Below are 26,018 nucleotides of genomic sequence, written 5' to 3' on the forward strand. Positions count from 1 at the left end.
CGTTTCAAATCAGCCATTGAACACAACAGTGGCTGACAGTGATTGATGGCCACAAATCTTTTTGCAAGTCTGTTTGGGTTTAGTGGTTCACAACAATTTTTTTTTTTATTTCCTGGTGCGTGTGTGAATGCGTGCATGCGTGTGTGCATGTGTGTGTTTCTGTCTGTCTGTCTGTGTCTGTCTGTGTCTGCCTCTGTCTGTGTGTGTGTGTGTGTGTGTGTGTGTGTGTGTGTGTGTGCGTGTGCACTTTAATACTTCAGTGAGCATGTGTTACAGCATGCATGTACCTTACAGCAGTATGCAGTCAAACATGTTTAACAGCAGTGCAAGATGTAAGTAGACCAAGTGAAAAAACAAAATGTTTTTGCTCCTCTCTGTAACTCTGTGTGCGTGTGTGTGTATGTGTGTGTGTGTGTGTGTGTGTGTATGTGTGTGTGTGTGTGTGTGTATGTGTGTATGTGTGTGTGTGTGTGTGTGTGTGTGTGTGTATGTGTGTATGTGTGTGTGTGTGTATGTGTTTTTTTTTAGATAGATAAATGTGTGTGTGTGTGTGTGTGCTAACACACCTGGCCCTCTCGCTGGCCTCTGTACGGTGCACGTTGCTTAGCTGCCCCAGGCAGAAGCGGTCCCCTCCTGACGGGTCCACATACCCGTCCACCGTCACCACCGGACAGCTGGACAGAACCTTGAACATCTCGCCCACCTGGACGTCCATCTCAAAGTACGAGATGGAGCACCAGAACTCTGGCCCTGCAGGTGAAAACACATCAACGCAGTGTATCAGATCATTTGTGCGTGACTTTGTGTGTGTGTGTGTGTGTAAATGTATGTGTCTTTGTGCGAGTCTTTGTGTGTGTGTGTGTGTGTGTGTGTGTGTGTGTGTGTGTGTGTGTGTGTGTGTCTGTGTGTGAGTGTGTGAGTGTGTGTGTCTGTGTGTGAGTGTGTAGACAGCAGAACAGTACTTTAAATATCTTGCTCAACTTAACATTGATTTCAAATCTAGTGTCTATGTGCAATTTGCTACTGTTATGTGCATTAGTAATAATAATAATAATAATACAAAAATAATAATAAGCTTTATTTGTATAGCACCTTTCATACACAGAATGCAGCTGCAGCTGTGTGTGTGTGTGTGTGTGTGTGTGTGTGTGTGTGTGTGTGTGTGTGTGTGTGTGTGTGTGTGTGTGTGTGTGTGTATGTGTGTCTGTGTGTGTGTGTGTGTGTGTGTAGGTACTTCACACTGACTGCAGAAGCAATGCCCCCTACTGATTTCTATTTTGGATGTGATGCTTTAAGAGTGATCTGTTTACGTTGTCATTGGCGGTTCGTCCCACACATATCATCTCATTTTACAACCCTATTTCCCAATGCTTTCCTGGAACACAGAGAGGTGTTTGTGTGTGTGTGTGTGTGTGTGTGTGTGTGTGTGTGTGTGTGCGTTTGTGTGTGTGTCTATGTGTGTGTGTGTGTGTGTGTGTGTGTGTGTGTGTGTGTGTGTGTGTGAGACACTACCTGGATGATTGGACACAGGAGGGGGAAAACTCGGAGCCGAGTGGTGCTGAGACCCTGGAGAGAAGAGAGGAGAGGAGTATGGATGAAGGGAGAGAGAGAGAGAGAGAGAGAGAGAGAGGAGTATGGATGAAGGGAGAGAGAGATGAAGGGAGAGAGAGAGAGAGAGAGGAGTATGGATGAAGGGAGAGAGAGAGAGAGAGGAGTATGGATGAAGGGAGAGAGAGGGGTGAGGAAGAGGAGGAGGAGGAGAGAGAGAAGAGTAGAAAGCAAGAGGAGAAGAGAGAGAGACCACAAATCTCAGCGAAAGCCATTATAATACAAGACAATAGTACAGTAGTCTTTCAGCAGATGCCATGATCGAAGGGAAAATGAGACACTAAAACCTGTAATGGAGTAAATGCACACACACACACACACACACACACGCACACACGCACACACACACACACACACACACAGACACAGACACACACACACACACACACACACACACACGCACACACGCACACACGCACACACGCACACACGCACACACACACACACACACGAGCTCTTGAGCACCCTGTAAGTGAGCCCTGTGACCTTGGACCACAGAGTCACAGCACTGCAGCAGGATTATGCAAACCCAAACACCGCCACCACCCATACTGACCAATCAGCTACCACTGCCGCTCATACTGACCAATCAGCTACCGCCACCGTTCATACTGACCAATCAGCTACCACTGCCGCTCATACTGACCAATCAGCTACCGCTCATACAGTATAAACCCATTCATACTGTTCATACTGACCAATCAGCTACCGCTACTACTCATACTGACCAATCAGCTACAACTGCCGCTCATACTGACCAATCAGCTACCGCCACCGTGCATACTGACCAATCAGCTACCGCTGCCGCTCATACTGACCAATCAGCTACAACTGCCGCTCATACTGACCAATCAGCTACCGCCACCGTTCATACTGACCAATCAGCTACTGCTACCACTCATACTGACCAATCAACTACCGCTCATACTGACCAATCAGCTACCGCTACCACTCATACTGACCAATCAGCTACTGCTACTGCTCATACTGACCAATCAGCTACCGCTCATACTGACCAATCAGCTACCACTCATACTGACCAATCAGCTACTGCTCATACTGACCAATCAGATACTGCTCATACTGACCAATCAGCTACCGTTACCGCTCATCCTGACCAATCAGCTACTGCTCATACTGACCAATCAGCTACAGCTCATACTGACCAATCAGCTGCAGCTCATACTGACCAAACAGCTACTGGAGTACAAACCCATACTGACCAATCAGCTACCGTTACCGCTCATACTGACCAATCAGCTACTGCTCATACTGACCAATCAGCTACCACTCATACTGACCAATCAGATACTGCTCATACTGACCAATCAGATACCATGCATACTGACCAATCAGCTACCGCTGCCGCTCATACTGACCAATCAACTACCGCTCATACAGTATAAACCCATTCATAATGTTCATACTGACCAATCAGCTACCGATACCACTCATACTGACCAATCAGATACTGCTCATACTGACCAATCAGATACCATGCATACTGACCAATCAGATACCATGCATACTGACCAATCAGCTACCGCTGCCGCTCATACTGACCAATCAACTACCGCTCATACAGTATGAACCCATTCATAATGTTCATACTGACCAATCAGCTACCGCTACCACTCATACTGACCAATCAGCTACTGCTACTGCTCATACTGACCAATCAGCTACCGCTACCACTCATACTGACCAATCAGATACTATGCATACTGACCAATCAGCCTTCACTCAGTGACAGTAATGTGCTAATAATGTGCTAATGAGTAATGAAGGGTAGTTACAGTATTGCGCTAATAATGTGCTAATGAGTAATGACTGGGTAGTTACAGTAATGCGCTAAGTAGTTACAGTAATGCGCTAAAGAGTAATGAAGGGTAGTTACAGTAATGTGCTAATGAGTAATGAAGGGTAGTTACAGTAATGTGCTAATAATGTGCTAATGAGTAATGAAGGGTAGTTACAGTAATGTGCTAATAATGTGCTAATGAGTAATGAAGGGTAGTTACAGTAATGTGCTAATAATGTGCTAATGAGTAATGAAGGGTAGTTACAGTAATGTGCTAATAATGTGCTAATGAGTAATGAAGGGTAGTTACAGTAATGTGCTAATAATGTGCTAATGAGTAATGACTGGGTAGTTACAGTAATGCGCTAAGTAGTTACAGTAATGCGCTAAAGAGTAATGAAGGGTAGTTACAGTAATGCGCTAATGAGTAATGAAGGGTAGTTACAGTAATGCGCTAATAATGTGCTAATGAGTAATGAAGGGTAGTTACAGTAATGCGCTAATGAGTAATGAAGGGTAGTTACAGTAATGCGCTAATAATGTGCTAAAGAGTAATGAAGGGTAGTTACAGTAATGCGCTAAAGAGTAATGAAGGGTAGTTACAGTAATGTGCTAATAATGTGCTAATGAGTAATGAAGGGTAGTTACAGTAATGTGCTAATAATGTGCTAAAGAGTAATGAAGGGTAGTTACAGTAATGCGCTAAAGAGTAATGAAGGGTAGTTACAGTAATGTGCTAATAATGTGCTAATGAGTAATGAAGGGTAGTTACAGTAATGTGCTAATAATGTGCTAAAGAGTAATGAAGGGTAGTTACAGTAATGCGCTAAAGAGTAATGAAGGGTAGTTACAGTAATGTGCTAATAATGTGCTAATGAGTAATGACTGGGTAGTTACAGTAATGTGCTAATAATGTGCTAATGAGTAATGAAGGGTAGTTACAGTAATGTGCTAATAATGTGCTAAAGAGTAATGAAGGGTAGTTACAGTAATGTGCTAATAATGTGCTAATGAGTAATGAAGGGTAGTTACAGTAATGTGCTAATGAGTAATGACTGGGTAGTTACAGTAATGCGCTAAGTAGTTACAGTAATGCGCTAAAGAGTAATGAAGGGTAGTTACAGTAATGCGCTAATGAGTAATGAAGGGTAGTTACAGTAATGTGCTAATGAGTAATGACTGGGTAGTTACAGTAATGTGCTAATAATGTGCTAATGAGTAATGAAGGGTAGTTACAGTAATGCGCTAATGAGTAATGAAGGGTAGTTACAGTAATGCGCTAATAATGTGCTAATGAGTAATGAAGGGTAGTTACAGTAATGCGCTAATGAGTAATGAAGGGTAGTTACAGTAATGTGCTAATAATGTGCTAATGAGTAATGACTGGGTAGTTACAGTAATGCGCTAATGAGTAATGAAGGGTAGTTACAGTAATGCGCTAATAATGTGCTAATGAGTAATGACTGGGTAGTTACAGTAATGCGCTAATGAGTAATGAAGGGTAGTTACAGTAATGCGCTAATAATGTGCTAATGAGTAATGAAGGGTAGTTACAGTAATGCGCTAAAGAGTAATGAAGGGTAGTTACAGTAATGCGCTAATAATGTGCTAATGAGTAATGACTGGGTAGTTACAGTAATGCGCTAAGTAGTTACAGTAATGCGCTAAAGAGTAATGAAGGGTAGTTACAGAAGTGGGATGGGTGGTGGAGAGGCGGCTGATGAGAGCGCCCGTTCTGCTGGGGTCCTACGGGGGTATAGGAGGCCGTGCTGCTGCCTGTCCACGTGGCTGCAGGTTGGGAGGGAGAGAAACAAAACAAAGCAGAGAGGTTAACCAGTGATGAGACAAATGAACACAGCCATTAACCAGTACAGTGTGTATGAGTGTACACACACACACACGGCCATTAACCAGTACAGTGTGTATGAGTGTACACACACACGCCCATTAACCAATACAGTGTGTATGAGTGTACACATGTGTATGTGTGTGTCCACTCACAGTGGAGGGAGCCTTGCATCTGTGTGATTATATTGTGTGTTTATGTAAGGGATAATGTATTGTCCTCCGGTCTTTATCGGAAAATAAGTCCCAACAGGGGCGAACAGGAAATTATCCCGCTTATTATACGGCTACTGGTCAAAAAGAGAAAAGAAACTTCATACAATGTGCATTTTTAAATTATTTTTAGCATCTCGTGGCTTCCCCTGAGAAAACAAATAGCTCAGAGAACTAGAGAAAAATAGAACTTGGAAGTTCCAGATGTTGCATAGCAACATATTAGTTCACCCAGAGCCTTCTGAGTTCACCATACAAATAGAACTTGGAAGTTCCAGATTTTGCATAGCAACGTATAGTTCACCATACAAATAGAACTTGAAAGTTTCAGATGTTGCATAGCAACGTATTAGTTGCTGAATTACACTTTCAATGAAGTCCCATTGCGATAGCAAACAAACTACTTGCGGAATGATATGAAAGATGTGAATCAGAAACACAAAACCCTTTGCTATGGACAGCGGCCATTAAAAATGTGCAGCGGTCATTTTTCGGATTTATTAGACCCTCGAACGCCAATTCATGTTAATGGAACTTTCTACAGCATTCTGAAGAGCTGTAAAATAATGTTATGTCTGTCTGTGTGCTAGTGTGTGTGTGTGTGTGTGTACTCACTGTGGAAGGTGCCTTGCGTCTGCGTGTGTTTGGGGGTGCTGTAGCCGTTCTGGTTGGGAGGAGGGGGTTGGGGGGCTGTGGGAGGAGGTTGGGGGGGGCCGTGTGTGGGGGTGGAGGGGGGAGGGGAGGCTGCCAGCACCTGACCCTGAGACGAGGCGATCTGCAGGAGACCATCGCCGCCGAGGCCCCCTGACATGGGCATCATAGGGCCTGGGGCTGGAGGGGGGGCGAGAGAGAGAAGAGAGATTTAACACTCCTTTATTAAAGTCCCCCTAAACATTTTTTTGACCTTAAAATACCGTTTCCAAAATCATTTCGATGGCACATAAACTCAAAAGGGCTTCTGGTTAGACGCTAACTGTGTACTTGTACTCTGCACAATGATAATAAAGTTGAATCTAATCTAATCTAATCTAATCTTAATAGGGCGAACGGCACTTCTGCCGCACTCTGAGCAGGCCTTATCGCTTGTAAAACAGCCATAGGAAGTTTTAGTGTTCAGGAAGAAACGTTCCACCCTCTCCGAAATGAAAATGGAAAAGAGCTCCTATGCTGCAGGTATTCAGAGATCTCTTTCTACAGACTGTCGTCGGTGCATTCCCTCTATACTGTATCGGAGTTATGTTCATACTTTGTTGCAAAAGACGCATAGTTTGATTAGTTTGTTTATTATTCCGCTTCTCATCTGTAGGGGGACCCTGAGAGCAAATGTTCTTTAATGCTGCTTTAAACCTAGCCTGACGAGCCAGACACACATTCAAATGTTCTTTAGCGCAGCTTTAAACCTAGCCTGACGAGCCAGACCCACATTAAAATGCAGGGTCTGGGCACTCACCGTTGGCAGTGCTCGGTCAGAGGGGTGGGATAATCGGTTGTCTTTCAAATTCCATCTGCACGCAATAGGACATCGCTATGAGTCCCATGCGTTTTTCCACCAGCGAAGCTAGTTGGCTAGTTCAAACTTTTGCCAACTTAAAAAAAGCTTAACTCGTGTCACGCTGTTCACCAACAGCAACATCCATCTTATTTGTTTTCAAGTAGCAGGGAATTCAAGCCAAACCGTTGCAACTCTGCCATCAATAATTATGTTAAGCCCGCCTAACATCTCTATACACGATGTGATTGGCCCTATCGAAGTTTAATTTTTCCAGCTCGCAAGCCAACGGAGAATTGCTAGACTAGCCCGGGCAGCAAATTACAGTTGCTGCAGCTAGGGAGCGTCTAGATTTCTAGGCTACTTTAAACCCTTCAGTGCTGCTTTAAACCGTTAGTGCTGCTTTAAACCAATATTTAGGCTTTTAGATTCTGCAAAACAACATGATCCACACACTCAAAATGCATTTCCCAACTGGAATCACGCGAGACGGAAGGGTAGAGGGGTATGTTGGGGGGGGGGGGGTATGTTGGGGTAGAGGGGTATGTTGGGGTAGAGGGGTGTGTTGGGGGGGGTGGTATGTTGGGGTAGAGGGGTATGTTGGGGTAGAGGGGTATGTTGGGGTAATGTGGGGGGGGGGGGGGGGGCTATGTTGGGGTAGAGGGGTATGTTGGGGTAGAGGGGTGTGTCGGGGGGGGGGGGGGGGGCTATGTTGGGGTAGAGGGGTATGTTGGGGTAGAGGGGTGTGTTGGGGTAGAGGGGTGTGTCGGGGGGGGGGGGGGGGCTATGTTGGGGTAGAGGGGTATGTTGGGGTAGAGGGGTATGTTGCATTAGAGGGTGACTGTGCTGTACCTACCGGTGGGGGAGAGGGGTATGTTGGGGTAGAGGGTGACTGGCGGGGGGGCTCGTGGGGGCTCGGGGGGCAGTTGCAGCGGGGGCAGGGGCTGGCCGTAGTGCTCGGGCGGGGGCATCTTCATCGACCCAGGGTGGTCCGGCTGGGGGGGCATGCCGGCCGTGACGTCCATCTGGATGCAGTCGTGGATGTACTCCTCCTTAATGGGCCTGCCTGGCGGACCTGGGGGGGGAGGCACGCTTTAGATAGATAGATAGATAGATAGATACTTTATTGATGTACTCCTCCTTAATGGGCTTTAACTTTCACAACACAGGAACAGAACCGACAGGAGGACTATAAAGCTGCTCTAAAGCCAGTAAAAGTCCCGACCTTGATTGTGTGTGTGAGTGTGTGTGTAAGTGTGTGTGTGTGTGTGCGTGTTTGTGTGAGAGAGAGAGAGAGAGAGTGTGTGTGTGTGTGTGCATATATGAGTGTGTGTGTGTGCATATATGAGTGTGTGTGTGTGCGTGTGTGTGTGTGTGTGTGTGTGAGAGAGAGAGAAAAAGAGAGAGAGAGTGTGTGTGTGTATGTGTGTGTGTGTGTGTGTGTGTGTGTGTGTGTGTGTGTGTGCATGAGTGTGCATGTGTATGTGTGTGTGTGTGTGTGTGTGAGAGAGAAAAAGAGCATTGAGAGTGGGGTAAAGAGGTACTGAGGGCAAGAGAGAGAGAGAGAGAGAGAGAGAGTAAAATAAAATGACTGACCTTGATAGAGAGAGAGAGAGAGAGAGAGAGAGAGAGAGAGAGAGAGAGAGAGAGAGAGAGAGAGAGAGAGAGAGACAAAGGGGGATGAGAGTAGGGGAAAAGAGGGATGAAGGAAAGAGGATAAGGAAGAGAGGAGAGAGAGAGAGAGCAGAGCAGAGAGAGAGAGAGGACAGAGAGAGCAGAGAGGATAGCGGGAGAGTACGGGACGTGAGGAAAAGGTGGGGTGTCATGGCAACAGAATGGAAGAAGAAGACAGGTGAGAGGAGCATTAAAGATGGCCACGTTAGAGTCCACACGCTCACACAGCCTACTCATAACACATTTAACATACATCACATCATCTGACATTAGTACAAATACTGATTCTGATTCATTCACTGATTCATTTTTATTAACAAATATGTGATGCGATCTAGGAAAACACACCACATGGTGCATTTTTGCCACATTTATGATTCTGATTCCATCCTAGCAACATCCACGATTTTGGGAGGATGGTATCCTGGATTTTGCTAGGAGACAGTGTCTAGAATGTTGCTAGGATGGAATATCAGAATCTTAAATTGGTGACATTTCACCAGAGAGGGTAAAAAGGGAGCCAAAATCAAGGATGTTTGAGTGCACCATGTGGTGGGGTTTCCTAGATCGCATCACATGGTATTTAGCCTCTGTCTCAGAATATAACCTACACGGTCCATACGAGGGCCATTTAAACTACTAGTATAGTACAGTATAGTATAGTATAGTATATATACTCTTTTGATCCCGTGAACACACTCAGCACACAGTAAACACACAGTGAGGTGAAGCACACACTAATCCTGGCGCAGTGAGCTGCCTGCTACAACAGCGGCGCTCGGGGAGCAGTGAGGGGTTAGGTGCCTTGCTCAAGGGCACTTCAGCCATGCCTACTGGTCGGGGTTCGAACTGGCAACCCTCCAGTTACAAGTCCGAAGCGCTAACCAGTAGGCCACGGCTGCCGCAAAATACTAATCTATTCACCAGCACACACTATGCTCCATGAACAGTGTTTTCAGGTTTTGTAGCAGCGCAGTAGGTAGACAGGGACACCCAGCCCATGCCTGCTATTGGCTTTGACAGCTTTGCCTCAGACTGGACCATAGAGTGAAGCGGTAAAGTTCTCATAAACACCAGCAGCTCCCATCCTCATGAATATTCACCAGGGCTCACTAATCACCTCCACCAAAAATCAGGAGCCGGTTAATTGCGGTAGGGAGAAGAACCCTCGAACACACACATATAATCAGAGATACTCAAAGATATATATTACACACACACACACACACACACACACAATCATCACACACTTTAATATGCACATATCACACACTTTTAGCTACTAACTCTCCATCAAGAGCCTCATCTCAGCATGTGAAGGAGCCTCAATCTGTCCTGCCTTCATGATGACTGATTGCTTGCTTATGCGCGCACGCACATACACACACATACACAGACAGATACAGACATACAGTGCCTATAAAAAGTCTTCAGCCCCATGCTAAAGTTGAATAAAAAGGAATAAAAAAATCATCTTTTGGAAATGGATCTTAATGCCTTAATTAAAAAAATGAGGAAAAATCCAACCTTTAAAGACACCAATTTTCTTTGTGAATGAATAATTGTAAATAAATAAATGTTCTTCATTAAAATACAGGGTGCATAAGTATTCATACCCCTTACCTATGCACTGTAGACACACACACACACACACACACACACACACACACAGGGAAGCTCGCAGCATCTCTGTCTCTCCTCAGGTAGATCACCACCATCTGTTCCCTCCAGACACACACACGTGCACACACACACACACACACACACACACACACACACACACACACACACACACACACACACAGTCCCTACATGAGAGGGCCGCAGCCGCCTGCTTTGAACTGATTCCCCTTCAGCCGGGGAGTTTTGAACATTCTAAAAAAAGATTCCGTTCTGCAACAGTTTAAGGTTCTAAATGTCCATGTTGGTTCCAGAGCCTTTTAGATCTCTCTCTAGGGCTCTGTCTGGATCATAGGCTGTAAAAAAATCGATTCGATGAACCCAGATACTCTTTAGAACGTTCATTCCACAACATTCTCGTTGCACCGGTGTGACAGTACCTGTTGAAGGGTTCAATGTCAAGGCATAAAGTGTAAACCTGTTTGTGCATAAGACGAGACAGACGTCTCCAAAGGAAACTTTAGGAGCTTAAGCCCGTAAGCATTTAAAGAAATGATATGGCTGTTATGATAAGCTGACATGCCTTTTCGGAAGAGTGAAGCCGAGCAGAGGGGTGGAGATGGGTGCGGTGAATACCCACACTCACCTGGGTTCTGCAGACTCAGTCCCACTGCATGGAGACAACAAGAGAGAGAGAGAGACAGAGAGAGGGAGAGAGAGAGAGGGAGAGAGAGGGAGAGAGAGAGGGAGAGATTAACCCTCCTTTATTACACCGATGTTTAGAGCATATTCAAATTACTGCAAAAAGACAAGATGCACAACTAAAAACATTGAGGCAGACCAGAGAGAGATGGAGAGAGAGAGAGAGAGAAAACAGGAGGCAGAGAGAAAGAGAGATGGAGAGAGAGAGAGAGAGAAAACAGGAGGCAGAGAGAAAGAGAGAGCGAGAGAGAGAGAGAGAAAACAGGAGGTAGAGAGAAAGAGAGAGAGCGAGAATGAGGGCAAGAGGAAGGAAAGGAGGGAGAAAAGAGAGTTAGGGTAAGAAAGAAGGAGAAAGAGAGAGAGATAAGAGAAAGAGAGAGAGAGAGAATATGTGAAAGGGGAGACGGGGTGAATGAGAGATGTTGAGATAACGAGAGAGACAAAGAGAGACGAAGAGAGACGAAGAGAGACGAAGAGAAAGGTCATTATTACAGGACATGAGGTTTCAACATGTGCATAGGGGAAATAGAAACAGATCCTCATCTCCTTATCATCTTATCTCCTCCTCATCTTATTTAATTATCATCTCACCTCCTTATCTTACCTCCTTATCATCTCATCTCATTTAATTATTATCTCATCTCCTTATCATCTCATCTCCTCCTTATCTCATCTAATTATCATCTCATCTCCTCATCTCCTCCTCATCTCATCTCCTTATCATCTCATCTCCTTTTTTTAATCTCATCTCCTCACCTCCTCATCTCATCTAATTATTATCTCATCTCCTCATCTCCTTATCATGTCATCTCCTTTTTTTTAATCTCATCTCCTCACCTCATCTCATCTCCTCACCTCCTCATCTCATCTCCTTATCATCTCATCTCATCTCCTCATCATCTCATCTCCTCACCTCCTCATCTCATCTCCTTATCATCTCATCTCCTCATCTCCTTATCATCTCATCTCCTTATCATCTCATCTCCTCACCTCCTCATCTCCTCATCTCATCTCCTCATCATCTCATCTCCTCACCTCCTCATCTCATCTCCTCATCATCTCATCTCCTCACCTCCTCATCTCATCTCCTTATCATCTCATCTCCTCACCTCCTCATCTCATCTCCTCATCTCCTCATCATCTCATCTCCTCACCTCCTCATCTCATCTCCTCACCTCCTCATCTCATCTCCTTATCATCTCATCTCCTCATCTCATCTCCTCATCATCTCATCTCCTCACCTCCTCATCTCATCTCATCATCTCATCTCCTCCTCATCTCATCTCCTCACCTCCTCATCTCACCTCCTTATCATCTCATCTCCTCATCTCCTTATCATCTCATCTCCTTATCATCTCATCTCATCATCTCATCTCCTCATCTCCTTATCATCCCATCTCATTATCATCCCATCTCATCTTCTCACATTCTCATCTCCTCATCATCTCATCTCCTTATTATTTCATTTCCTCGTCTCATTATCATCTCATCTCCTTACCATCTCTGGGCAGTTTCTTCAGATTCTTCAGAGCTCACACACTCAACCTGTCCATGGTAGTACACCCACAGGGCAGCCAACTGCCATATACTGTATGAAAGTCATCAAATGTGAAAGCTACTAATGATGCTGCAAAAGAAGGCCCCAGCATACCTATGCCTGGGGACACCACTCTCTCGTAGTGGTACGGGTTGACGCACACGTTGTCATACTTGAGGTCGAAGGCGTACTGGCAGAATTTGACGTGCTTGAGCTCGTTCTTGTGCAGGTCAGGCCAACGCCACAGCCGGGCATAGATGACATGGGGGAAGCCTTTCCGCCCCGCGACCTGCACAAACACACACACACACACACACACACACACACACACACACAGAAACAGAGCAGGGATGAGAACCAGCGATATATATATATAGAGAGAGAGAGAGAGAGAAAGAAAGAAAGAGAGAGAGATAAGGCCTGTCAATCTGATATTACAGTAATCAGATAAAGGGAGACAGAAGCACAATCCTGCACCAGTTTATGTTTAGATTGTCTGTAATCCTGCAGCAGTTTATGTTTTGATTGTCTGAAGTGTATAATCCTGCAGCAGTTTATGTTTTGATTGTCTGTAATCCTGCAGCAGTTTATGTTTTGATTGTCTGAAGTGTATAATCCTGCAGCAGTTTATGTTTAGATTGTCTGTAGTGTATAATCCTGCAGCAGTTTATGTTTGTATGGTCTGTAGTTTATAATCCTGCAGCAGTTTATGTTTGTATTGTCTGTAGTGTATAATCCTGCAGCAGTTTATGTTTAGATTGTCTGTAGTGTATAATCCTGCAGCAGTTTCTGTTTAGATTGTCTGTAGTGTATAATCCTGCAGCAGTTTCTGTTTAGATTGTCTGTAATCCTGCAGCAGTTTATGTTTGGTTTCTCTATAAGTGTATATTCGGTTTACTGAGATTTCTTCTCCGGTACTTAATGACAGCTTTGGCAACACAAGTACCTACTTGCCAGGGCAATAAAGCACTTTTGAATTAGAATTGGAATCAGACAGAGCTACAAGGACACGGCAAGTGAAGTGAGAAAGACACAGGAAGTAGAAATGAAGTCACGTGAGAGGGAGAGCCTAATAGAGAAGGACATTTAAAGCCCTGACTATTACCGACAGGCAGCATTGCTACACTGTGTGTAGATGGGTTTATGAGTGTGTGTGTGTGTGTGTGTGTGTGTGTGTGCATGACTATTACCGACAGGCAGCATTGCTACACTGTGTGTAGATGGATGTTTGCGTGTGCATTGGCGTAAACATTTTCATGTGCGCGAGAGAGAGGGAGAAAGTGAACTTGTATGTGTGTGTGCACATGGGTTTATGAGTGTGTGTGTGTGTGTGTGTGTGTGTGTGTGTGTGTGTGTATGTGTGTATGTGTGAGTGTGTGTGAGTGTGTGTGTGTGAGTGTGTGTGTGTGTGTGTGTGTGTGTGTGTGTGTGTGTGTGTGTATGTGTGAGTGTGTGTGTGTGTGTTGTACAGAGCCGAAGGAGCACACTCAGGCTTACTGGACACAAGGTCACGGTAGTAGCCATACTGCAACAGTAATGGCCTTCACAGCTGCTTACACCATGTCTGCCTAGGCCAAGCAAAAAGGAACTGTGTATGTGTGTGTGTGTGTGTGTGTGTGTGTGTGTGTGTGTGTGTGTGTGTGTGTGCAAATGTGAGTATGTATGTGGGTGAGACAGTGTGTGAGTCTGTCTGTGTGTGTGTGTGTGTGTGTACAAGAATGTGCGTGTGTGTATGTCTATGAATGTGTGTGTGTGTGTGTCTATGACTGTGTGTGTCGTGTGTCCCTCTGTATACGCATGTGTGTGCAAGAGTGTGCGTGTGTGTATGTCTATGAATGTGTGTGTGTGTGTGTGTGTGTCTATGACTGTGTGTGTCGTGTGTCCTTCTGTGTACGCATGTGTGTGCAAGAGTCTGCGTGTGTGTATGTCTATGAATGTGTGTGTGTGCGTGTGTCTATGACTGTGTGTGTGTCGTGTGTCCCTCTATGTACGCATGTGTGTGCAAGAGTGTGTGTGTGTGTATGTCTATGAATGTGTGTGTGTGTGTATGTGTGTCTATGACTGTGTGTGTTGTGTGTCCCTCTGTGTACGCATGTGTGTGCTAGTGTGCTCTGATCCTCCCTGTTAAATGGCCAGATTTCAGAGTCTCTCAAAGCACTTCATTACAGCAGCTAATCCAGCTGCTGTTGCCATTTAAACACCGAGACAGACTACAGGGAGGGAGAGAGAGAGAGGGGGGGGAGATGGGGAGAGGAGAGGGAGGGAGGGAGAGAGGGGGAGAGGGGGAGAGGAGAGAGGGAGAAGAGAGAGAGGGAGAGAGAGAGGGGGGGGGGAGAGAGGGAGATAGAGAGAGGGAGAGAGAGGGAGGGAGAGAGAGAGATAGAGGAGGAGAGGAGAGGAGAGAAAGAAAGAGAGACATAAAAAGAGAGGGAGAGGGTTAGAGGAGAAAGAGAAGGAGAGAGAGGGAGAGGGAGAGGAGAGAGAGGGAGACATAAAGACAGAGGGGGCGGAGAGAACATTGAGAGTAGGGTAAAGAGGGAGAGGGAGAAAGGGAGAGGAGAGAGCGAGAGAGAGAGAGAGAGAGGATGAGGGAGAGCAAGAAAATGAGAGAGGAATGACGTGGGAAAGAGAAGGAGAGAGGGAGAGCAATGGAGACAGACAAACGAGCTAGCAGGAGGTAGGAGGGGGTGATAGAGAGAGAGAGAGAGAGAGAGAGAGAGAGAGAAAGGGAGAAAGGGAGAGAGAGACAGAAAGTAGTGAAGGGGTGATAGAAGGGATGGGAGGATGAGGGAAAGAGAAAGACAGAGGGAGGGAAAGAGAGGGGAGGGGAGAGAGAGAGAGACATGATAGAAGCCGACTGAGACACTAATACTAATGTTAACTTTAGCCTTCAGCTTTGGTGTTGGCTTCCATGCTAATGTTAGCTTTAGCCTTCAGCTTTGGTGTTGGCTTCCATGCTAATGTTAGCTTCTATTGCCTTCAGCTTTGGTGCTGGCTTCCATGCTAATGTTAACTTTAGCCTTGGTTTTGGCTTCCATGCTAATGTTAGCTTTAGCCTTCAGCTTTGGTGTTGGCTTCCATGCTAATGTTAGCTTCTATTGCCTTCAGCTTTGGTGTTGGCTTCCATGCTAATGTTAACTTTAGCCTTGGTTTTGGCTTCGATGCTAATGTTAGCTTTAGCCTTCAGCTTTGGTGTTGGCTTCGATGCTAATGTTAGCTTCTATTGCCTTCAGCTTTGGTTTCGCTCTCGATGAATTCACTTTCTCTAAAGGGCATTTATATGAGCCTGTGTGACATAGCAGGCGACAGCTAGACATAGTGAGAGAGCGAGAGAGAGAGAGGGATAGAGAGAGAGAGAGAGAGAGAGAGAGAATAAGAACAGATGTGTCTGAACACTACCTTAATCAGCAGTTCCTTTCCCATTCTCTCCCCGTCTCTACCTCCTTCCCTCCTTTATTCCCCCTCTCTCTCTCTTTCTCTTCCACCACTCACTCCTTCTCTCTCACTCTACTCTATACTTCTCCTCTCTCTTTCTCTCTCTCTCTCCACCCCTCACTCCTTCTCTCTCACTCTACTCTATACTTCTCCTCTCTCTTTCTCTCTCTCTCCATCCCTCACTCCTTCTCTCTCACTCTACTCTATACTTCTCCTCTCTCTCTCTCTCTCTCTCCATCTCACCCTCTGCAGAAGATCACAGAAGGTGAGGTTGGATGTCTTCACTCAGAAGTCCGACTCTATACCAAAGACTGGATTAAATTAACTCTCTACCAACCCTGCACACACACACACGCACACACACACACACACACACACACATACACACACACACACACATTCACACACATGTATTCGCACACACAGACACACAAACACACACAGAAATAACTTGCACACATGTATATGTCAACAGCGCGACTGGAACATACTGTGGATACAGGGGGAGAATGAAAGTGTGAGAGTCAAAGAAAAACAAAGAGAAAACGAGAGAGAGCAAGAGAGAGAAAGAGAATGAGAGAGTGTGTGTGTGTGAGAGAGAGAGAGAATGAGAGAGAGTGTGTGTGAGAGAGCAAGCGAGGGAAAGAGAGAGAATGAGAGAGTGTGTGTGTGAGAGAGCAAGAGAGAGAGAGGGAATGAGAGAGTGTGTGTGAGAGAGCAAAAGAGAGAGAGGGAATGAGAGTGTGAGTGTGTGTGTGAGAGAGAGAATGAGTGTGTGTGTGTGTGTGTGTGAGAGAGAGAGAATGAGTGTGTGTGTGTGAGTGAGAGAGAAAGCGTAGTACTTATACAGCCTCCATGTGATCCAGCCCCTTTCCTGTGTTGTAGACAAAACAACCTTCATGGGTTTCCCTCCCCTTCTCTCTCTCCACCTTGTTCTCTCTCTATCCCTTTCTCCTCATGCTGTCCAAACTTATCTCTCTTACTTTTTCCCCATTCACTCTCTTTCTCCCCCCCTCTTTCTCCCCCTCTCTTGCTCTCCTTCTCCTACTCTTTCTCCCTCTCTCAGACACACACTCTCTCTATCTGTCTTTCTCTCACTCTCTCTGTCTCTCATTCCATCTCTCTCTCTTTTTCTCTCTCTCAGACACACACACTCTCTCTATCTGTCTTTCTCTCTCTCTCTCATTCCATCTCTCTCTCTCTTTCTCTCTCTCATACACACACTCTCTCTATCTGTCTTTCTCTCACTCTCTCTGTCTCTCATTCCATCTCTCTCTCTTTTTCTCTTTCATACACACACACACTCTCTCTATCTGTCTTTCTCTCACTCTCTCTGTCTCTCATTCCATCTCTCTCTCTTTTTCTCTCTTTCATACACACACACTCTCTCTATCTGTCTTTCTCTCACTCTCTCTGTCTCTCATTCCATCTCTCTCTCTTTTTCTCTTTCATACACACACACACTCTCTCTATCTGTCTTTCTCTCACTCTCTCTGTCTCTCATTCCATCTCTCTCTCTTTTTCTCTCTTTCATACACACACACTCTCTCTATCTGTCTTTCTCTCACTCTCTCTGTCTCTCATTCCATCTCTCTCTCTTTTTCTCTCTCTCATACACACACTCTCTCTATCTGTCTTTCTCTCTCTCTGTCTCTCATTCCATCTCTCTCTCTCTTTTCTCTCTCTCAGACACACACTCTCTCTCTATCTGTCTTTCTCTCTGTCTCTCATTCCATCTCTCTCTCTTTTTCTCTCTCTCATACACACACTCTCTCTCTCTATCTTTCTTTCTCTCACTCTCTCTGTCTCTCATTCCATCTCTCTCTCTTTTTCTCTCTCTCATACACACACACTCTCTCTATCTGTCTTTCTCTCACTCTCTCTGTCTCTCATTCCATCTCTCTCTTTTTCTCTCTCTCTCAGACACACACACTCTCTCTACCTGTCTTTCTCCCTCTCTCTCTCATTCCATCTCTGTCTCTCTCTCTCTCTCTACCTTTGTTCTCCCTCTCTCTGTCTTTCATTCCATCTCATTCCCTCTGTGTCTCTCATTTCATCTCTCTCTCTTTCTCTCTCTCTCTCTCTCTCTCTCTGAGGGCTTCCCCTGTGTCTGGTGGTGGGCGTACAGCTCGGAGAGGGAGTCCTCCTTCCCTTGGTCAGATGTGTGCCAGTGTTGGCAGGCGCGTCCGCCTGGCTCTGACCCAAGCCCATGTTAGCAGAGCTTCTGTTTGGCAACGGGGCCAAGGCTCAGAGGAAACCATGTGTTGCCCGGTGGCATTAGCAACAATAATAATGCCCTCCCCACACACGCACACACACCACCCCTCAGCCCTAACACACACACTCGGCCTCAGGAGGACGGAGTCGTTTTTTTCCCACATGTCCAGTCCAGTGTGGTGGCAGTGGACTGAGGGCACTGCTGCGTCGCCAGACTTTAAAGGAGGCCTTGGCCTCAGAGGAACTTTATAAGGGGAGCGTTTCTCATTCATATTTCACTCACGGCTGCTCAGGGTCAGCTTTTGTCCTTAGTCATAAAATCCTCCATGGCGTCTTGCACTTCACAGACACCCTACAGGCGTTGCCCAAAACAAGCTTTTTATTTCAACATGGTGGACGGCGTTGATGGGCAGCCATGGCCTACTGGTTAGCGCTTCAGAACCGGCGGGTTGCCAGTTCGAACCCCGACCACTAGGAACGGCTGAATTGCCCTTGAGAAAGGCACCTAACCCCTCACTGCTCCCCGAGCGCCGCTGTTGTTGCAGGCAGCTCACTGTGCCGGGATTAGTGTGTGCTTCACCTCACTTTGTGTTCACTGTGTGCTGAGTGTGTTTCACTAATTCACGTATTGGGATAAATGCAGAGACCAAATTTCACTCACGGGATCAAAAGAGTATATATACTTAAACTTATATAGGGATCAAAAGAGTATATATACTTAAACTTATCATCACATTTGCCAGAAACACTCAGGGCCCTCATTTAAGCAGCACAAGCAAAGTGTTAAACACCAACATCATGGGTGGACTCGATGCCCCCTTACGGCACACTGTAGTTCACAAGTGCATTAGTGACTGCACTTTGCCTGGTATTTAAATTAGGAACCTATGACGCTGATAGAAAACCCCCACCCCTCGATGATGAAATGATACTGATGATGAAATGGCGACTGTAGGTACAGCTACTATAAATGGGTATGTCTTTGGCCTCTGACTCTGATAAGAATCCTCACACACTATGGCGAAATGCTAAAAACCGTACTAGCGTACTGCAGGTTCTGCTACTGCTAATGAGTGTATGCTTGGATAATAGCGGTTGTTTCTACTTGAACAAGTACACTTGCACTTGGGCAAAGCCTCATAATGTGTTCAATACCAAGAGGCTTGTTTTTGTCAATTCATATCCAATATTTCAGAAAGTACAGTTTTCACAAGCAACCCCACATACCCTGAGCAGTATCAGACATGACTAAACAAACTGACTACTGGGAATGATATACAGTACTACAAGACTATTCCAATATCCAAGCACATACAACATACTCAACAGTGCATTACAGTTTTTCTCAGTCGCTTTGGTGCTTTTCTCACATCACTATTAACATTTGCACAGCAGTTAGTGCATTTCTCAAAACAATTAGTGCAAACTGCAAAACCTAGTGGATAACCTGCAAAAGCACGTCACTTGCTCAAAATGGATAGTCCATTCCTCAAAAGCAAGTCTTCATGTCAATGAAACTGCCAGTGACATCAAAATAAGAAGTCTTGACACCATCGTTTATGAACAAGATAGTCAAATGGCTTTGTCATGTTTTCATTATGACAGTTTATTCTCTCAGTGTTTTCCAATGCAAAAAAAAGGTCAGAACTCGGTGACACTACCTGAAAATGCTCAAGTCAGCACTACACTACTTGTACAGCCATTTGAAAACTACAGTAAAGTTACACATTGCTGTAGTTAGGGGAGTAAGTGAGTACAAGACACTGAATGCGTATGTTTCACATTTTTACTGTATATGCTCTTTGCCATTCTACAGCGTTGTGATTTGATGACTAGTTCAACAATTTTGTATGTAATGACTCAAGCAATGAAATGAAGACTATTAGTTTCATTGGGAACGACTATTCAGCATCCATAAGTATAGTTCATTTTGACTGACATGACAAAGCAACTGATACATGTTCAAAAGCATTTACAATTTGTTCAGAGGAAGGAGAAATTGCTACTATGATGCGCACAAATGACTAAATGTTGAACTATTAGTTATGAGAATTTTCATTCTGATCTGAGAAAAGCACCAAAGCGACTGAGAAAAATTGTAAATTAGGAACCTATGACGCTGATAGAAAACCCCCACCCCTCTATGATGAAATGATACTGATGATGAAATGGCGACTGTAGGCACTGCTACTCTAAATGGGTATGTCTTTGGCCTCTGACTCTGATAAGAATCCTCACACACTATGGCGAAATGCTAAAAACCGTACTAGCGTACTGCAGGTTCTGCTACTGCTAATGAGTGTATGCTTGGATAATAGCTGTTGTTTCTACTTGAACAAGTACACTTGCACTTGGGCAAAGCCTCATAATGTGTTCAATACCAAGAGGCTTGTTTTTGTCAATTCATATCCAATATTTCAGAAAGTACAGTTTTCACAAGCAACCCCACATACCCTGAGCAGTATCAGACATGACTAAACGGACTGACTACTGGGAATTATATACTACAAGACCATTCCAATATCCAGCACATACAACATAGTCAACGGTGCATTAACTAAGTTATTACTGTAAATTATATTATAATACAAACCCTAACCCTTACTATTGTATTTAAATTACAAGCATCTACGGACACTAAATATGACCTTGAAACAATATGTATTTGACAGTTCGCTAGTACACCGTTTTAAGATGAGGACATGTATTGTTGTTTACAGTTTTTCTCAGTCGCTTTGGTGCTTTTCACATATCAGAATGAAAATTCTCATAACTAATAGTTCAACCTCCACAACATTTAGTCATTTGTGCACATCATAGTAGCAATTTCTCCTTCCTTTGAACAAATTGCAAATGCTTTTGGACATGTATCAGTTGCTTTCGTACAATTCTCTGCTGTTTTATAACATTAACATTTGCTTATGTCATGTCAGTCAAAATGAACTATACTTATGGATGCCGAATAGTCATTGTTCATTAACGATGGTGTCAAGACTTCTCATTTTGATGACACTGGCAGTTTCATTGACATGAAGACTTGCTTTTGAGGAATGGACTATCCATTTTCAGCAAGTGACGTGCTTTTGCAGGTTATCCACTAGGTTTTGTAGTTTGCACTAATTGTTTTGAGAAATGCACTAACTGCTGTGCAAATGTTAATAGTGATGTGAGAAAAGCACCAAAGCGACTGAGAAAAACTGTAATTTTGTAAGAATTACTGTACAGAAAAGCTGCATACATTTACTGGCGGTAACATATGGCATTTACTGTAAGCAAGTGCCGTTGTGGGTAAGGAAGATGAGTAGCTCAAATGACGGCAACCAATCAACATCACCCAAGGCTTTTATACACTGTACTTTACAGACTTACATCTTTACTCCGCCCTCCACTCAAATCAGGGCGCACGGTGTTAGGCCCAAAGACCTTGTTCATCTGTGGGAACACTGCATAGCGGCTAAGGCTAAGGCTAAGGCTAAGGCTAAGGGGCTGTGCTAGCGCCAGAAAAGTATATATATATATATATATATATATATATATATATATATGTAAGGGATAATGGACGACACGGTGGTCTGTTCACAGAAGTTAATGCACGGTCGAGGTTGTAAAACGGCCCCGACGCGAATCGGAGGGCCGTTTAAACCTCGTAGTGCATTAACTTCTGTGAACAGACCACCGTGGAGTCCATTATCCCGCTTATTCCACTGTTGCCACTTGCGTTGTGCTCATTTCCTGTTACAATTTAAACGTTTTAATCGTTAAAACTGTCTTGTTTGTAGAACTAATTTCTTCCAACACATATCAACTAATTTCTCAACTCACAGGACAAACTGCCGTTACTAGTTCTAAATGGATGGTTGCTACGGCCAAAGGCCAGTCGTTAGTTCTATCTCTCCCGTTGTCAAGCGGGCGTATCCCAAGATTCTGATGAACTTTAGCTTTGAAACATCACTTTTACTTAGCCTGCTGTCATCCATCTAGCTAAAAGCCACCTCCGTCATATGCTACAATGTTGCAATGTTCTGAACGTCTGCATTTTACAGCTCGGATGCAACGTGACAGTTCATTTAAACTTCACAAAGAGTTCGGCGAATTAATATACAAGTGTGATACGGCCAAAAAAATGGATCTACTTCATAGGTGTGCAGATAACATATGGTTAATGGTCATTCTAAATTACGTAGGACAATGGGAAATTCAACCAAGCAGTGGAATAAATATATATATATATAGATGGATAGATAGATAGATAGATAAGATAGATAGACAGATAGATAGATAGATAGACAAATAGATGGATAGATAGACAGATGGATAGATGGATAGATAGATAGATGGATAGATGGGGTGGTTGCACTCCACTGTAGCCCACCTGCAGCCGGCCGTCGAGCGTCCTCTGGATGGTGACACACTTGCTGGGGTGGACTCCATTGGTGGTGATAGCGGTGATGAGCGAGTCCAGCTCGTCCTTCTTCTCCTTCAGCTTCTTGACCAGGCTCTCTATGGCGCGCTTGGCGAAGCCCTCGTTCTCGCCGCCCTGCCTGTGGCACATCAGGCTGTGCACGATGCTCAGGCACGCATCGTTACTGTTGGGGGGGTTCACCGACATCCTGCTGTGTCACACACACACACACACACACACACACACACACACACACACACACACACACACACACAGACACACCACACATACACCACACACACACACACACACACACACACATACATCGGACAGACACACACACACACACACACACACACACACACACCACACACACACACACCACACACACACACACACACACACACACACACACACACACACATACATCGGACGGACACACACACACACACACACACACACACACACACACACACACACACATACATCGGACGGACACACACACACACACACACACACACACACACCACATACACACACACACACACACACAGACACACACACACACACACACACACACACACACATACACACACACAGACACACACACACACACACACACAGGGAACAAACGCACATGGAGGAGGGAGATACAGGGGATAGAGACATTAACAAGAGGATCAAGAGGTAGAGGAATGATGTTGAGCGTAAACTAATGTAGAAAGGAGAAAGGACACACATAGTATGCACAGAGTATGCATATGCAGTGTGTAGAGGCTAGAGAGTATGCACAGAGTATGCATATGCAGTGTGTACAGGCTAGAGTATGCACAGAGTATGCACAGAGTATGCATATGCAGTGTGTACAGGCTAGAGAGTATGCATATGCAGTATGTACAGGCTAGAGTATGCACAGAGTATGCATATGCAGTGTGTACAGGCTAGAGTATGCACAGAGTATGCACAGAGTATGCATATGCAGTGTGTACAGGCTAGAGTATGCACAGAGTATGCATATGCAGTGTGTACAGGCTAGAGTATGCATATGCAGTGTGTACAGGCTAGAGTATGCACAGAGTATGCACAGAGTATGCATGTAGAGGCTAGAGTATGCATAGAGTATGCAGAGTATGCATATGCAGTGTGTACAGGCTAGAGGTTTACAGGTGTGCAGAGGACTACGACTGTCAAAAGAGAACATTATACAGTGTATTGTACACGCCAAACCTGACCTCCATGTCCTACGAGAGTGCAGAGGCAAGAGAGAGCACAGACTCACAGTATCGTGGAGGAGTACTGTACATGAAGACAAGAAAACCTAAACCAATAGACTCTGAACAGTCTAGAGTGCATCTCATCGGAACACAGAACAGGGTGAGCATACAGGCCTGGTTATAAGAGTAACAAAGGTAGAAATCTGAGGAGCAAAGTGAGCTTAGAAAACTAAAGACGCTGGAGTGTGTTGTGTGACCGGCCCTGTCAGTAATGAGGGCCCTCAGCCCCCTACTTCATTTGCAAGGGTCAAAGGTCATTTAAACTAAGGCTGGTGGTAGTGGATGAATGGCCTGCCTTGGGAATGCAAACTAAGCGTTCTGTCTGTGTCTCTGTCCCTGGCTGTCTGTCCAGCTGTCTGTCTCTCTGTCCCTGGCTGTCTGTCCAGCTGTCTGTCTCCGGCTGTCTGTCCAGCTGTCTGTGTCTCTGTCCCCGGCTGTCTGTCCAGCTGTCTGTCTCTCTGTCCCCAGCTGTCTGTCCAGCTGTCTGTCTCTCTGTCCCTGGCTGTCTGCCTGCACTGCCCCTGAAAGCTGAAATGTTACTTTCAGTCCCGACTGCCCCGTCCTGGGGCGACATCTGATATGATCCATCATTTCATGGGCGAACTCCTCTCCATCCCATTGTCACGGTTGTCAGTGAGGGTCCACACACACACACACACACACACACAAATTTGGTCTTGCATATTAGCTAGGCTACAGTGTACCAATGGGTGCACACTGGAAAACGTACGTGACTAAAGTTGGGCTTGATCATTTAGGCCTACTTTTGAAATGCCAGGACACTCCTAGACAGCAGTGGACTCGACTCTCTAATGTGCCGGCCCAGGATTGGCCCAGATTTGTTCAGCTACGTGTCGGCTGCCACCAAGGCTGTGTATGGTAAGCGCACCATCGACAACTTGACACAAACAAACAAACAAATACAAACCAAATATAAAACAAAGTAATGGCACGATGTGTTTGCATGGTAAAATGGTAACCTGACCGTGATCTTGATTACCATTTTCAGGGTCATCACTGAATAAGATTATAGCCAGGGTGGGACTGTAATATAATCACCTGGGGCTATCTACCTCAGGATATATGATCCTGTTCGTCACAGCACACATTCTGCTCATATTCTAAGTGGAACAGGTGAACCCGTGCACCCACCTCTGAATTGAATCAGCTCTGTCGTGACATGGTTAAGTTCATATACAACTTCATTCATCCCACAAGCGTGGCCTGTGGTCCGTTGGGATAATTGTGTTCAGTTAACTGTTATTACATTTCAGAGAGGTAGAAAAGTGAGGTCTGTTTACTCCACTGCGGACAAGCGAATGCAGCGATAGCCTACCATATTTGGACATATCACGTCATCGAGTCTGCCGTCTAATTTCACGAGGTCCCAATATGAAAACTACAACTGGGGACAAGTCGTTAACGACACATAGGCCTATCAAGTTATAAACATGCCAATTTGTGTCGAGACGTTTTTGTGCAATGTAGGCTAACGTTACACGATCTACGCAAAGCAAATCAAATTCAAACACACGGAAGGAGTGTACAAGGAGGGTAAACTGACAGTGCCTAACGTATACCTACCGTCGATAGATGACCAGGGCTTTGTCACGAATAGACAAAATAGCCAACAGCCAACAATAGTGTATTATCAAAGTCTCTGGTGTTATTATCAAAGCGAACAATGTGAGCGGCGGACACACCTCCGCCAAGGGCTATCGCATCCAGTCTGGATTTGACAAGGGGGAATATCCCCTCCTCCCCAGTCCTCGGTTTCTTATTAGGTCCTCTCGGATGTCTGTCGTGACAAAAACAACCCTCATATTTCATCAAATCGCTCTTACTTACACATCTGTAGGGCGCTGGGGGACCCGATCTGGAGTAGAAGGATAACGTGGACTGGTGAGGTAGTGGCTAGGCTATCCGAATCCCCTTCCCCCTCCTCCCAAACTATCCGTCTCTATCCAAGTCGATACCAGACTCTATCAGCCTCGCTGTCTCGGCTCGTGCATCCTGCTCGCTCTCCCGAAGCCTCTCGCTCTCTCCCTGGACTCGGTACAATAACAAAAGCGGGCAGACGTTATGCGTGTGAGCGTCTCGCCAGGCTTCAGCCAATGGGGATTCCGGTCTCAGAGGGACAGCGCCTTTCAACCAATGGCAGCGTTGCTCGCACGGCTGGGCCCCCGGGCCGAGGTCTGTCT

General features: G+C 45.2%; 1 protein-coding gene across 4 annotated transcripts in view; it reads right to left on the minus strand.

Annotated features, from left to right (window-relative positions):
- Nucleotides 1–26,018, minus strand: part of LOC121695598 (mothers against decapentaplegic homolog 4-like) — a 37,604-nt gene extending 11,586 nt beyond the window's left edge. For 2 of the 4 annotated variants that reach the window (XR_006026120.1, XM_042076585.1), the window contains exons 1-9: nt 25,666–26,017; nt 22,514–22,754; nt 12,604–12,778; nt 10,834–10,920; nt 7,813–8,031; nt 6,083–6,298; nt 5,099–5,197; nt 1,513–1,566; nt 567–750 (exon numbers count right to left, since the gene is read on the minus strand). Coding sequence is in view for 3 of the 4 variants with exons in the window: in XM_042076585.1 (XP_041932519.1) it covers nt 567–750; nt 1,513–1,566; nt 5,099–5,197; nt 6,083–6,298; nt 7,813–8,031; nt 10,834–10,920; nt 12,604–12,778; nt 22,514–22,750 (1,271 nt within the window). In the remaining variant the exon portion in view is untranslated. Of the gene's footprint in view, nt 1–566; nt 751–1,512; nt 1,567–5,098; nt 5,198–6,082; nt 6,299–7,812; nt 8,032–10,833; nt 10,921–12,603; nt 12,779–22,513; nt 22,755–25,665 lie in introns of all 4 variants that reach the window. The other 2 variants (XM_042076586.1, XM_042076587.1) reach the window with 2 other exon arrangements.

Source organism: Alosa sapidissima, chromosome 21, assembly GCF_018492685.1.
Source record: "Alosa sapidissima isolate fAloSap1 chromosome 21, fAloSap1.pri, whole genome shotgun sequence".
Lineage (NCBI taxonomy): Eukaryota > Metazoa > Chordata > Actinopteri > Clupeiformes > Clupeidae > Alosa > Alosa sapidissima.